Source organism: Mesitornis unicolor, unplaced genomic scaffold, assembly GCF_000695765.1.
Source record: "Mesitornis unicolor isolate BGI_N332 unplaced genomic scaffold, ASM69576v1 scaffold2863, whole genome shotgun sequence".
In the NCBI taxonomy this organism is placed as follows: domain Eukaryota; kingdom Metazoa; phylum Chordata; class Aves; order Mesitornithiformes; family Mesitornithidae; genus Mesitornis; species Mesitornis unicolor.
In genome coordinates this window covers 47,505-61,043 of record NW_010172386.1, presented here as the reverse complement: position 1 = coordinate 61,043, position 13,539 = coordinate 47,505, and the positions used below count along the sequence as shown (strand labels likewise).

Genomic DNA, 13,539 nt, shown 5'->3' with positions numbered 1-13,539 from the left:
TTATTTTTTTTTAATGTTGGTTCCTTGGCAGATAAATGCAGTGTTGGTTCTGTGATAATTCATACTTACTGCATTTCTCTTTTCAGCAGTGAAAGCACCTAGCAATATCGATTCCACAGATCAGAAGAAGACCAAAACAAAACTGAAGAAGTTTCTTACACGGCGCCCTACATTACAAGCTGTCCGTGAAAAAGGCTACATTAAGGGTAAATGAACCTTTTTAACAAAGGAGATAATTTGAAAAGCTGAATTTAGTAGTTCATGTGTAAAATGGGGTTAAAATAGTCAAATTTTATAGTAAAACACTTGTATATAGCTGGTTTATCAAAGTCTTGGATGTATGGTGGGACTGGTGATTGATTGTCGTTCTGAGCACTGCTGCTAGCACCTAAACTTCATGGAGGATGTCCTCTCCTTCAGCTCATTACTGGCAAAACTGCAGTGAAAATTGAGGGCCCAGGAGCCTTTCTGAACTTGGAGTGCTTCTTGCTAGCAAGTCCATTTGGTCTGCTATTCTGAGCTGGGAACTTTGGATAGCTGGTAATGATTTGGGCATACAAGGGAAAGAAAAGCCCTTTGGGTACAAAGCGGAATGCACGTGCTCATCTGTTTCACAAGGGTGTTTTAGTCTGAGTGGAACCAGACAATCATGTGCCAACCTATAAGAAATGAAATATTTAGGCAAACTAGGATGAGGCTAAAGGAATCTTAACTAAAACGTCCTTCTTCCCTTACCCTTTTTGAATGTATGTGTTTTTTAATTGTTTCACAAACATTGAGTCTTACAGATATTCTTGAATCAAACTCATGGAAGAATTGATTTCCATTTGTTACACTTGTAGAAACTTTGAAAGAACAGTATTTGCACAGGTTTAAGTTAATGTGTTTGTGTGGATTATTGACTTGGTACCACTGTAAAACTTCACTTATTTATTTGTATGCTTTAGCTGGACTTGTAGGTGGTGCTCTACTAGGGTCAAAATAGTATATGAGTAGGCAAATATCAGCCCAAATCCTACTGAGATTTGCCTAACTACATACTATAACAGATGTGCTTCTGTTGCATGTGGCAATTGATATATTTGTGTATCTGCAAATATAATTTAACTGTAAATTATGGACTTTTTATTTGGGATAAGGAGGGATTATTCCCAGACTTTGATGCTTTGCTCTGCTTTACAGCTTGCTATTCATGTCATGGCTCAGTGACATAACTTCTGACATAACGCTAAGCCAAGTTTAATTTGTACATGTGCGTGCTGATGATTGGATTTTTAATAAAGATGTTAAGGAATGAAGAGTTTGTTTTTTATTTAAAAGCATGGTGTAAATCTGATCTGTGCTGTACAGTTTTGTATTTACTGTATAAATGAAAAATACGGAAGTCTTCATTTAAAAGAAGACTATGTACTTTTGTGGCTGCTACAGAACAAGCTCAGTAAATGGAAAACTTGGCAAACCCAGTACGAGCAGAAAAAAATAATGAAAAGTTGTAGGAAAAAACCCTCTTGAAACAGCATGCACTAACCACAGAAGCAACTGTGCTAAAGTTTTGTTAAATAGAAAAACAAAACTACAAAAGTTACTTTATGATGAGAGGAAAAATATGATTCCTTTATATGTGGAAAGTATTGAAGTCAGAGGTAATTGTAGCAAGTCAGTTTGTTACAAGCTGATATTTTCTTATGCTACCTAATCTGCATTGCTTTACCTGCTGCACCTGCATGCTAGCCTGGCTTTCGACTGCGTGGGCTTTCAATCCCTTGCTACTGATTCTGCTTATACAACTGGCTGCGTGAGTAGCAGCAGCAGGACTGAGGTGCTTTGGGTCAATGGCCTTACACACACATACAGCTAATAGTACCTTTATATGCCAGTTTTCATACTGTATAATTGGCTTGGTGTGCTGTTTGGGTTTCCCAAAGCCGTGGTCAAATGTAAGTGCTGATAATGAATTTACTTATATTACTAAACATGAAAAATGGGCTAGATGGTTTGCATGATGCAAATGCAAGAGCAGTTTCTCTCTTGCATAACCTCTGAAGTGAGATGTACTAGATACTCTGAAGATGGCCACTTACATACCTTATTTAATGGATTTTAAAAGAAGAGAGACTCTTGAGAGATTCTGGTGATAACATAACGTGAACAAGAGCTACCTTGTTGCTGAAATACACCGCGGCATTGCAAGAATCTGCTCTCTGCCCAAGCTGATTTTTCCTTTTTGCTCCTATTTGACAGAAGACACTCCCCTTGGATTGTGTAGGTTTGAATTACCTCAGAATTACCTTTGCCCATAAATGTGTTTAGTTTCCAACCTTGCAGCTAGGTTGCCTATGCATACACATGCTTGCATCCATTCAGAGCTCTGTGTTACAAAGGCTTGTCGTTTACCAACCCATGTCAGAACTTAAAAATGTTAGAAGTTAAAGACTCCACATTAAAGTAAATAAATATGTAATGCTGGCTTAAACAGTAGGTGTGATGAAAGATGAAATTTCACAGGGTTTTTTCACAAGCAATGCCAAAACTTTACTTTGGTTAAAGTTTATCACCTCTGTTCAGATTTTTAGTGTAAATGTATTTTGATCTCAGAACAGGAATGGAGTGTAACAGGACATTTGAATCCATTAAATTTCTCATTACAGTAATGACTGTATGACTCTTACAAGTATCTCCTGATGGATTAAAATTATTTCAGTAACAACAGTTACTTACTCAGAAATTCACATTTGGGTGACTGCTGGCATACTTTCTTACTGGGAGCTTTTCCTTGCTGGGAGCTGCTGAGAGCTCTTTTCAAAACTTTCCTATTTTCACTCTAATACTGTGACAATTGTATCCAGTAGTGTTTGCCCTTTGTAGAGGTGTATTTTAACCTGAACTAGTTCTGTCACTTGAGTCCTGTTCCACTGTAAATCAGTCTCTTTACTTGGTTCCAGATCAAGTGTTTGGTTCCAATCTCACCAGCTTGTGTCAAAGAGAAAACAGCACGGTGCCAAAGTTCGTGAAGCTGTGCATTGAGCATGTAGAGGAACATGGTATGCTGAAAATTTTTTGTTTCCAAATTTCTCTTACTTGCCACACTACCTAATTTTAAACTTTTTAATCCTTAAAATCCAGATTTCTTCGGGGGAAATAATTTGAGACCTGTATCTGTAAATAGCCATGAGTTTTCAAGAGTGGGGAGGTAGGTGGGATCCAAACTGGGGAGCGGGGAGGCGGTCTTGTAACAGAAAAACTGATCTGCTTCAGTGTCTTTCAAGCTGAGGAGAAGGCAGGACAGCCTTCTGGCAGCAAGGCTCTAAGAAAAGAGCCTCCAAATAATGGAGGAGCTCAGCCCATCACTTGTTTCAGATGAAAAGAGATGTCAGAATGCAGCTTTTGAAAGGTTTAAAAGGTTTAAGCATGATAACAAAATAATTTATATTAAAACTGCCTTGAAACAAACTTCTAGGAAAAGGTTGTGTTCCTGATCTGTCTATGCTCTGACTGCCTGAAGACAAGTCTATCAGTTTGTCCTTCAGCCAGTTACGCCTATTGCTGTGTGAAGTTTTATGCAGTTCTGGAGACTGAGACGCTATGTGGATACTGATAATTTTTGTTTGCTTTCATTGAAAATAAGTCTCTCCTACCTAATAACTGAGAAGGCTGTATGTCTGAAAGTGGTATGTGACATTCTGGGTTGTCTGTTGTAAAGGGCATCTTCACATTTTTGTTGAAAATGTGTTGGTTGTGACTCCTGATGTGGCTGTAGTCTGTGATGTTTTCTTGCTTGTTTCTTGCTGTTGTCATCGCCCTATCTCTTGGAAAAGATGACTTGAGAGGGGGTTATGGGACCTCCATAATCATCATCAAATATATACCAGTGTGTTAATCTGAGAACATTCTCTTGAGAATGAGGGTAAGTGTCACAGGGGAATACTGTATGTGAAATTGAAGTAATTTTCCATGGGAACTTCATTTAGGGGTTTTTTTGCAGCCTGTAGTCCTTTCTCAATGCTGCTGACTTACGGTCTGGGAAGGGAAGAATAACTCTTCTGTTGACTTACTCCAGTTCGACAAACTGCCACCTTGCTTTTAAGAGCAGGCTTTATGCTGTTTGTGATCTGCAGTTCGTGAGAAAGGGGTTATTTTGCTTTGTTCTTGCTTCCTTTTTTATTTTGAAGACAGGACTGCAGTGAAGACATTAGTGAAGTTTTCCTTTTTTAAATACCTGAGGGGAAGCTGACAGAAATGAACAGCTTTTCCTCCCCCCACTTCTCCAACTCTTCCTCCTACTGCCAGTACACTCCAAATCAGTTCTTTCTATAAAGGAAAGACTTTATGGGGAAAAGGGATATATCAGATGGTGCTGGTAACTGTGCTGTGTTGCATCAGACAACTCCTTGAGGAGCTACAGGGACTTGCAGGTATTCTGGCAACACTCGCCCTTCTCAGTGGCACTGACTCACATGCACCATTAAATTGGCGTTTCAATTAATTCTTTGCCTCCTAATCCCTTTTGAGAAACTGCAGTAGCAGTCACAGAGATGCAGTTTCCTTCTTTTCTAGTTGAGTGTGCAGTACTGTAAAGGCTACTCAGTTTTGTAGCTGTTGGGTAGTGATGAGTGTGCATGCACATCATTCCTTCTCCATGCAAACCTGGTCACTTGACAACTTTGAGATGTTCTTCTCTATGTATTACTTGATTCGATTTTTATTAACCATACGTTAAAAATTTGAACATACACAAAATACTTGGTTCTTGCATGTTGGGCTCCCATATACCTCCTGCCCACCTGCCAAGATCATCTTAAACGAGACACCTGGTCTCACTGGGGAAACTTGGAGCTGTTGCCTCATTACTGTTGTTCTACTGCACAGGAAATTTTAGAGATTATTTTGAGCTCGGTGCCACCAAACCTGTGTCAGCAAACTAAACTTCCTCTGGTATGCCCTGTCCATCAAAAAAGCTAAGTTTAACTGTGGTTTTTGTTGAACTAAATGTTCCTTACAAGGTGGGTTTCTTTTGTTTTTAATTTTGCTGATTGGGCCTATAAAGAAGCAATCTCATGATTGTGTAAGGTATTAAAATGTATTTTTATCTCTTTGTTTTAGGATTAGAAGTTGATGGCTTATACAGAGTTAGTGGCAATCTCGCAGTGATACAGAAGCTAAGATTTGCAGTCAATCACGGTAAGTGTCCTTCAACTATGTTACAATTGCGTATATTTTCATATCATTGAAGTTCATAGAAAGCTCAGGAAAAATAATTCTTAAAGTATAACTGCAGTCTTTCATGAGAAGTTACTGTCATCTTCAATGTAAAATTACTTCAAAATCGCACAATTTAGTGCGTAATATACATAATTTGAAAAACCTAGCATCCTGGAGGTTTGGTCTTATGTGGAGCATAAAGGCATTGCTAGAATGTAATTCTGATGAAAGGTTGCTATGAATTTGAGGGGAGAGAATTATTTCAAACAAAAAACTTCATCCCGTATGAAAAAAACAGTAAGCACAGTAAGCTGCGGCCAGCATCAGAATTGTAAGTTAATGCTTTTTAGTGAGATTTGCTACTGCCTTTTAGTGTGGGGGTGCTTAGCTCCTCTTTGTCATACTCTTGTGTACAAAACCCTTCCGTGTGGCTGTATTTCAGTGTTTTGTTCAGTGGGAGTCAATAGGCAGCTTGCAGCTAGGAAGAGGACGGTAGCCCATCTACGATCTGACCTCTCATTTCCTGATTGACAGAGTCTAACAGAAAATTTTGTATTATTCCCCTCTGGAAAATGCCCTTGGCATAGGGAAGCTGCATGCAGTGCAGTAGGCAGAGTTTGGCCATCTCTGTCTCTAGTGGTTGAGGTTTTTTGTATCGGCTCTTACATTGCTGCAGTTCTCTATCCCAGCAGAGAATGGGCTGAATTGGAGCAAGTGTCTTCACTGCTTTAAAAGCAGTAAGTACAGAAGAGTAATTAAGTTTATTTAAAAAAAAAAAAAAAGGCAAGCAGCTTTTATAGTTAAATTATTAACATTGATTATTAATTTTTCTCTTCTCAGATGAAAAACTAGATTTGAATGATAGTAAATGGGAAGATATACATGTAATCACTGGAGCTCTGAAGATGTTTTTTAGGGAATTGCCGGAACCGCTGTTTACTTACAATCACTTCAATGACTTTGTTAATGCAATTAGTAAGTCTGGAAAACATGCATGTGCCTTTTGTACAAGTTCTGCTCTATATGTACAATTAATTTAATTATTTTAGACAGTAAAAAGAATGCTTTGGTTATTAATGTCTGTAAGGCATACCTAAAATTGCTTGTCAGTAATGCACGATCCAGTCAGGAGGTGGCAGTATTTTATCTCTTATTAGCACTGCAAAATGCTTGGTTTTATTCCCCGTCTGTTAAAGTTTATGCTGAAGTTTTAAACAAAAATACTGAATTTTTGTTTCTACACCTCATCCTTTTGCAGAACAAGAACCAAGGCAGCGTGTCCATGCTGTTAAAGATTTAATCAAACAGTTGCCAAAACCAAATCAGGACACTATGCAGGTGCTCTTTAGACACCTGAAGAGGTAAGTAGCAGATAAAAGCACAGACTTTGTATTGCTGATTGTCCCTTAAAGTTAAATAATCCAATTAAAAGCACAGGATGACTGTTCCCACTGCATTTTTCTTGCCTATATTGGACTTGATGAAAACAATAAATCTCTGAGTTTATGCAGTCTTGCAGAGCACCAAATGGGCTTTAGGCAGTGTGTGTTACAGTTGTGACATTTACTGCCAATTCCTTATGTTGGAGGGATTGGGAGAGGATCAGGAATAGCCTTTTAAAATAAAGCTTTTCTGTAGAGAGGGGAATCTCAGCAGTTGTATGTCCCAGTGACAAGACTATTCATTACATAAATATTGTGAATAGTCATTTGCTTTGGACTGTCTTTTTCCTGTCATCCCATTACTCTTACACTGATGAGTCTTTGTGTTTTGTTTGTTTCTGATGTTTGGGGTTTTTTTGTTTTCTCTTTCAGAGTTGTAGAAAATGGAGAAAAGAACCGAATGACTTATCAAAGTGTAGCAATAGTTTTTGGTCCAACCTTACTAAAACCAGAGAAAGAGACTGGTAACATAGCAGTCCACACTGTGTACCAGAACCAGATTGTAGAATTAATTCTACTGGAATTGAATTCCATCTTTGGACGCTGACGTCTTTCTTGGAGTAGAAACTGGAAGTGATGGGCTGGCAGCAGTACTCCATCAGAAGGAAAATCTCGCACTGTACATGATGAGTTATGTTTGTGGACCAAGCAGCAACTTGTTTTTTGCACTTTTGAAGAGGGAAGAAACAGGAGACATGTTTGACCACTTTAATGCGAATTAAAGACAACAGTTTGTATTTCTTTGAAAAGTTCAATGTAAAAAGTGAATTGAAAAGTTTATAGTTTGCCTTTTCTAAGTAGCATTGGAAAAATGTAATATAGGTGCATACACTGGATTTCTGGAGAGTAAAGCTATTAATTTCAAACTGGATAATCTGGAATTTAATCTTAATTTTTTTTCCACTTGATAGGGAAAAGTCTTACCAACTGTTATGGAAAAATTCAGTGAAGTTACATCTTTAGCTTGTGTATTACAACCTACTCAGATCTGTATGATGCTTTTCCAAGGGGTTTCTGCATGCAGTGACTGTCTTAAGCTTGTGCTAACGGTTTGGTTTAGTTATTCAAATCTAATTCCTCACTTGGTGTCTGCTGTCCTTTTTCCTCTATTCCCCATCCATTTTCTTTTTTTCTTTTTTCCTTTTTTTTTCGCCAGCAACTTTTCTGGAACTTCTTAGTTGCTTTATAGAACAGCACACTATTTCAAACACTGAACTTGTAAGAATATCCAGCAACGGATATTTGTCTTGTGGCATAATAGAAGTCGTATTTAATAAACATATTCACTTTTTTCAGGGTGTTTCCTGAGTTAGGTTGTGTGTTATACTGATTTAAAGCTAAAATCCTAAGTAAATACCCTCTGTAACACTGTATTGAGTTCTTGGTATAATGCTGTGGTAGTGAAAGTTTAATGTAAATACAGGCTGTCCTTTTGATTCTTGTATATAATTCAGTTCCTGTATAGTTTAAGAACATTGTAGTCACACATTTCTAATAACAATTAGCTACAGTAGCATAAAGTTTCCAGTGGATGTCTGGGTTTCAGCAGGGAAACAGGTTATGGGGTGGGGGTGGGGGGGGGTCTAACTGTGTGCACTTTTAGATGTTAATTACATTTGCAGGCAAATAACTGTAATGCAAATGGTACTGGAGAAATACTGAGTGTGCTTGCTAAATTGTTAATGCACTACAAGAGGAGCATTTAGGTTATTTAATATGTACAGGATACGTTAGAAAAATGTATTATGAATTCTAACATCTACAAATAGTGAAGCTCATGTTTTGATAGATAGATGTTTGATGGAATCCATGATGCTAAATTTAAGACTTTCTTTTTACATTAATGTAGAATAATTTGTACAATTGGTTTTGAAAGATTTTGTTACAGGGAGCATGTCTGCTGAAGATTTTTTTAAATGTATTTTTCTAGACTAACTGCTGTATATGACATTTGTTATGTCTAACCTGAATAAAGAAAACCATTAGTTCTTTTGGAGTTTGCCATTCCCGCTTCAGACAACATGAACCCCCCCTTAAGACTGATCTATCTTATGGCTTAGCATGGATATGCCTTGTGGCACAGAGTTGTCATGCTGGATTAAAAGACAAATGCTTACTTTATAACCTGACAATTCTAGAACTTCCCAGTCCCTTTCTTTAACAACTTTAACAAGGTTCAAAGAGGGCAAAAGTAATTCATGGATATAAATTTGCAGTCTTTAAAACGTATCCCAACTTACTTGGAACCTACTGCTTAGAAAGCAGGTATGTTGGGGAAATTAATTGTATTTCACCTTTGATCTGTTCTTTACCTTTTGCAACACAGTTCTGGCTTGCAGCAACGGGGATGTGTGGTGAAGTACTGAGATGTAATCTGATGAACAGTTTGAGAATTTCATGGCTTGCATGAGAAGTCTTCAGAGATAAGACGAGTTACCTTGTGGCTTTCTCACTGTCTTCTTGTGGTAATGGTGAAGTCTTGTGGTTTGTTGCAGAGCGACCTGAGTGAGGGTTGTGAAAGCTCCATCTCGGTGTTGTGTTGTCAGCCTCCTGTGGGCTGTCAGACCGGAGCAGTGCCAAGTGTGCCCCAAGCTACTAGAAAATACCAGCAAAGTTGAAATCTGTTGTTGTAGATTATTCAAATCTCAGTTTCAGCTGTAAAATAAAAAATAATTCCCACTGCTAAGTGAGAGGGCTTATCCACAGGTCACCTTTTCTGTATGAGTGTTAAGTTTTTGAAAGAAAGAATGCCTTTTAAAAACAATTTGATAATGAGGATGTCACACTTTTCCTTGTATTCCCCCAAATAAAGCATTTTGTTACTACAATATATAGTATGGGTTTGTGTGGTGAAGTTTTCATATGTTTTAATGTTCTAATTTTTAGTTTTGGAAAAGGAGAGCATCCTTTATAATTGAAAGAGGTATAGCTAATAACTCAGAACATTCACCAAAAGGAGTGTGTCCAAGCTGGTGGTAGGCTTCTTGTGACCAACTTGAAACTCTGTATGTCAGCATATTGTGTTTCTTCACTACTTGAAATACCTTATCTTGTTTCTGCAGTTGACTTTCTTTTAAAAAATCAAAAGCAGATGTTTGCACAAACACAGCAGGGGAAAGCCATTTCTATTAGATGAAACATAAATATACATATTCCTCAGTTTGGGCTTTAAATCAAATTTGGTTCTGGTTAAAAACCAATAGAAAGACTGAATATAAACTTTTGTAGCCATAGCCACTCAAAGATAATGGAGGTCCAATGTTATGTATTGATACCAGTAGAAATTTGGTTCCAGCACTAAAGTGGTGTTCAGTGACACGACTTTGGTACCAAGCAGTTCTCAGGCATGCTTGAGCTATACCAGTTACTTGTTTCTTCACTTTGAAGCTGCAGAGAGTAATGGACACAAAAAAGACAAGGCAAATGCACACAGTCATTTCATGTAAACTGATTTTTTAAAATCTGAGTGGCATGTCAATAAAACTTCCTGTGTGCAAGCAGATAGGTCACGCTTACTGCCCAGGCCCAGACTTCACAAATTCCCTTTGAACTGAGCCCATTGTATCCTGGCAAGTGAATCTACGACTTGCAGTGGGAGAGAGAAGGGAGTTTAGAGGTAATACAGTGTCGGTTTATTCCTATGTGCAGCCCTGATTTTTTTCCCTTAAAAGGAACAGCTTTCTTTAGCCCCAAAGTAATGATATTTTCAGAATCAATGGGTTAATTCATAAGCCATAACGTAAGTCAAGCACAGTGGGGCATTCTGGCGGGCGAAGGGGAGGTACAGCATGTCTAATGAGGCCTTCGGCAACCGCCGGCGAGAGGAGAGCTCCTCTGAAGAATCTTAATTAGCCCTCACAATTGCAAAGTTTTGTGGGCAAGCAGCTGGTAGGACTGGATCAGACCTTTACAAAAGTAGCCCTATGCGATTGTGAGACTTAAATGGACATTTCCCCCCCCCCCAGCATTCTTGTAAACAGAGCACTTGTAAAACAAGATCACCCTGTGTAACAAACCAACATGAAAGACATTCAGAGGTGACTTGGCCTCTTGGTCCTTTTTATTGCCTTAAGAATTAAATGACAGCTCTAATATTAGTTTCTTACACCTTCCCCAAATGGACCTGAATTTCTCAAAGTGCTTAGCTACTATTTTCTTTTAGAAGAAGAAATCTGTGTTGCATTCAGCAAACTCAGAACTGCAAGTTGTTCTCATACGACTTCATCTCACAGATTATTGCACTAAAATGCAGTTGGCCAGGGCAGGGGAGAGCGGATCCTTAGTGTGGGAATAAGTAAATGCAGAATACTGAAGGGAACCGCACAAAGCAGGTGTTGACGGACAAGCCAAGAGATCAATGAAACAGTCACTTGGAAAATCTGCAGAAATACAGGCTGGAGGCCTGGGAGGAAGCCAGACTGGTAGGAGCGGCTTGGGTTTTTTTCTACTTTTTCTACTTCATAAGATACAGATAAAGGACTGGTTATTTTCTGTCAGGGTAGGTTGCTCTGTAAGCAGGTGGAGTTCAAGTGACATTGCAAAATGGCAGTGCCCACCTTTCTCCAGACTTTTCCAGAGGAGCTTCTACATGGCTCCTTGGTGATGAGCTTGTGTCCAGGTTCACCTGACACAAACACCTGTGTGCTGCTGGGAGCCAAGAACCGCTCCTTCAATGTAATCGTGAAAGCACAACCAGCATCTCTGCAATACAGAGACAAATGTCTCAGTTTGGCAGTGTTATTGCCAAGGCACTGAGTGCCCCAGCTGAGATCAGAACCTTGTGCCACCAGAACCTGAGGAGCACGGGAGCCCTGGCTGTCACAATCTCAGCACACCAGAATAAAGAAATGTATGAAGCTGAAAAGTGGAAGTATGCAGGAGAAAAAACAACCCTAAGCTAAATTATTTTCACAACCAGTTCAGATTTGTCGGGTATGGTACAAATCTGCTTGGTCAGAGTAGTTTGTTAATTCATAGTGTGAAAGAAACAGCTGTCCTTTAAAAAAATAAATACTGTCATTAAAAGCTGATATTTTTTACACCAAGCATTGGAAGATAAATGTTAAACACTGGCTCAGCTTGCCTAGTTCATCGTGTGCTGCAGCCAAGTGGCTGGTATCAAAGAGCTGGCAGTGCAGTACGTGCCCACCGACTGGCCGTTGCTCGCTGTCTTTTCTTCACCAAGAAGGTGATGCTGAGCTGCTGTTGGCTTGCTAGCTTTCTGCACGTGAGTGTCCTGCCTAGCTACTCCTTTCAGTAAAAGGAGGTACCTAAGCTAGAAAAACCTCACCTTTTTCCAAGAAAAACTTTATGACCAGCCTGGGCTGGGCAGAGCTTTGTCCGCAGGCACTTTGCTGCACTGCGCTGCCAGGCTCACCTGTCTGCTGCTGGGACAGTCTCCCCCGAGATGGACCAAACACATCTTCTGTGGGTGCTGGCGGTAGCAAGGCCCCTGTCAACATACATGTGTGACCCCCTCAACTTCTGTGAAGAAAAACAGAGACACGGTTGTGCAAAATCCTCTCCTCTGGCACTCCCTTACAGCATTAAGTACAACAAAGGATGTCACTGTATTTCCTGCTGTGAAATAGCTGTTTCATAGCTGAAGTGCTGTTCTCACCAGTACAGTGGTCCTGCTCTAAGTTTTCTCTTTGGAGTTTTAAAGATAAGACTTCCTAATGTCTCCTTTTCCTGCATCCACCCACTTGCTATTCCTGCGGCACTGAAAGTCAGTCCGACTTGGACCGTTTGCTTCCTTATTTGTACAAAAGCCGGGAGCCCGGGGGCTGGAATGCGCTGTGCTCTGCCCACAGCACGGCTTCGCCTGTGGAGGGTGAGCCACAGACCACTTCGCCGTAGACACTTCATTAAAAAGCAGTCATTGTCCTTAACACTAAATGGTGTCATAATTAAAAAAAAAAAAGACAAAAAGAAAAAAAAAAGGCACAGACTAGAAGAATTTAAAAATGGTCCTTTCCAGGTAACAGTAAAAGCAGGCTGTGTGCTGCTCTCCTGTTTCCCAGAGTGCCCATTCTTCTCCTATACTACAGAGGTGCACAAACAAGGCTCCCTCAGCACCTTTCTAATCTGGGCCACTCATGCTGCTGGAGGCCTAAACCTTGGCCCCAAGCTCCCAGTAAAATTAGGGTTAGGTTTGGGGTTCAGAGAGCCAAACAGCCTACAGCTCCAGGGATACTGGTGCTGCAAAAGGCAAGCCAAGAGATGCATTGCACTGCACGTGGCCTTTGAATCATGAAGTTCTTGAGGAACAGATATGTCAGAAGTACTCAACACAAAAGAGTGCCAGGGTATCTTCAGCTTCATAGTAACCCTCTGAATGCCCAGAATAGTTTAACTTCAACGCAAGCTAGAAAGTAGCTCTATACAATGACAGCTCTAGGCTATGCATTATTATTGTGACTTTGGACTACCTGACTTTTTGGGTTTTGGTTTGGTTTGGTTTTTTTTTTTTGTAGCTAAACCTCTAACTCTTAGGGTTGCTTTACACTAATAATTTAAGTCAGAGTGGATAAAGCACAATCCTATGTAGAAACCTGAAAGACATGTCCTGAACTGCTGTAAAATAGAAACACTGGGGTTGAAGAAACTGATAATTTTTCAGTACAGTCACTGCATTCAAGGAGAAAGCTGTATGAACAGAGAATGCAGGAATCCATAAATTCAATGTCAGGATATTGGTTTCTGCATTTAAGTGCTCCAGGGCTCAAGTGCTGTAGAAGACTTTTAAAAAGTAGAGCAATTACTGTTAGTCTCAAGTTGATGATTTGCTGAACTGCTTGTCTTGTGCAGGCTCAAACCAGGTTGCTTGATCCATAAACGCTGGAGTTACTAAAGTGCAGCAGTTGCATTTTCCAATATGATTATTTGCTTTTAAGAG

General features: G+C 39.5%; 1 protein-coding gene across 1 annotated transcript in view; it reads left to right on the top strand.

Annotated features, from left to right (window-relative positions):
• Positions 1–7,470, top strand: part of ARHGAP12 (Rho GTPase activating protein 12) — a gene marked incomplete at its 5' end in the record, with an annotated part of 33,089 nt that extends 25,619 nt beyond the window's left edge. Inside the window, 6 exons of the mRNA XM_010180354.1 lie at positions 87–206; positions 2,943–3,041; positions 5,101–5,178; positions 6,040–6,174; positions 6,458–6,560; positions 7,014–7,470. Coding sequence (XP_010178656.1) covers positions 87–206; positions 2,943–3,041; positions 5,101–5,178; positions 6,040–6,174; positions 6,458–6,560; positions 7,014–7,188 — 710 coding nt within the window. The remainder of the gene's footprint in view (positions 1–86; positions 207–2,942; positions 3,042–5,100; positions 5,179–6,039; positions 6,175–6,457; positions 6,561–7,013) is intronic.
• Between the last annotated feature and the right edge of the window lie 6,069 nt (positions 7,471–13,539).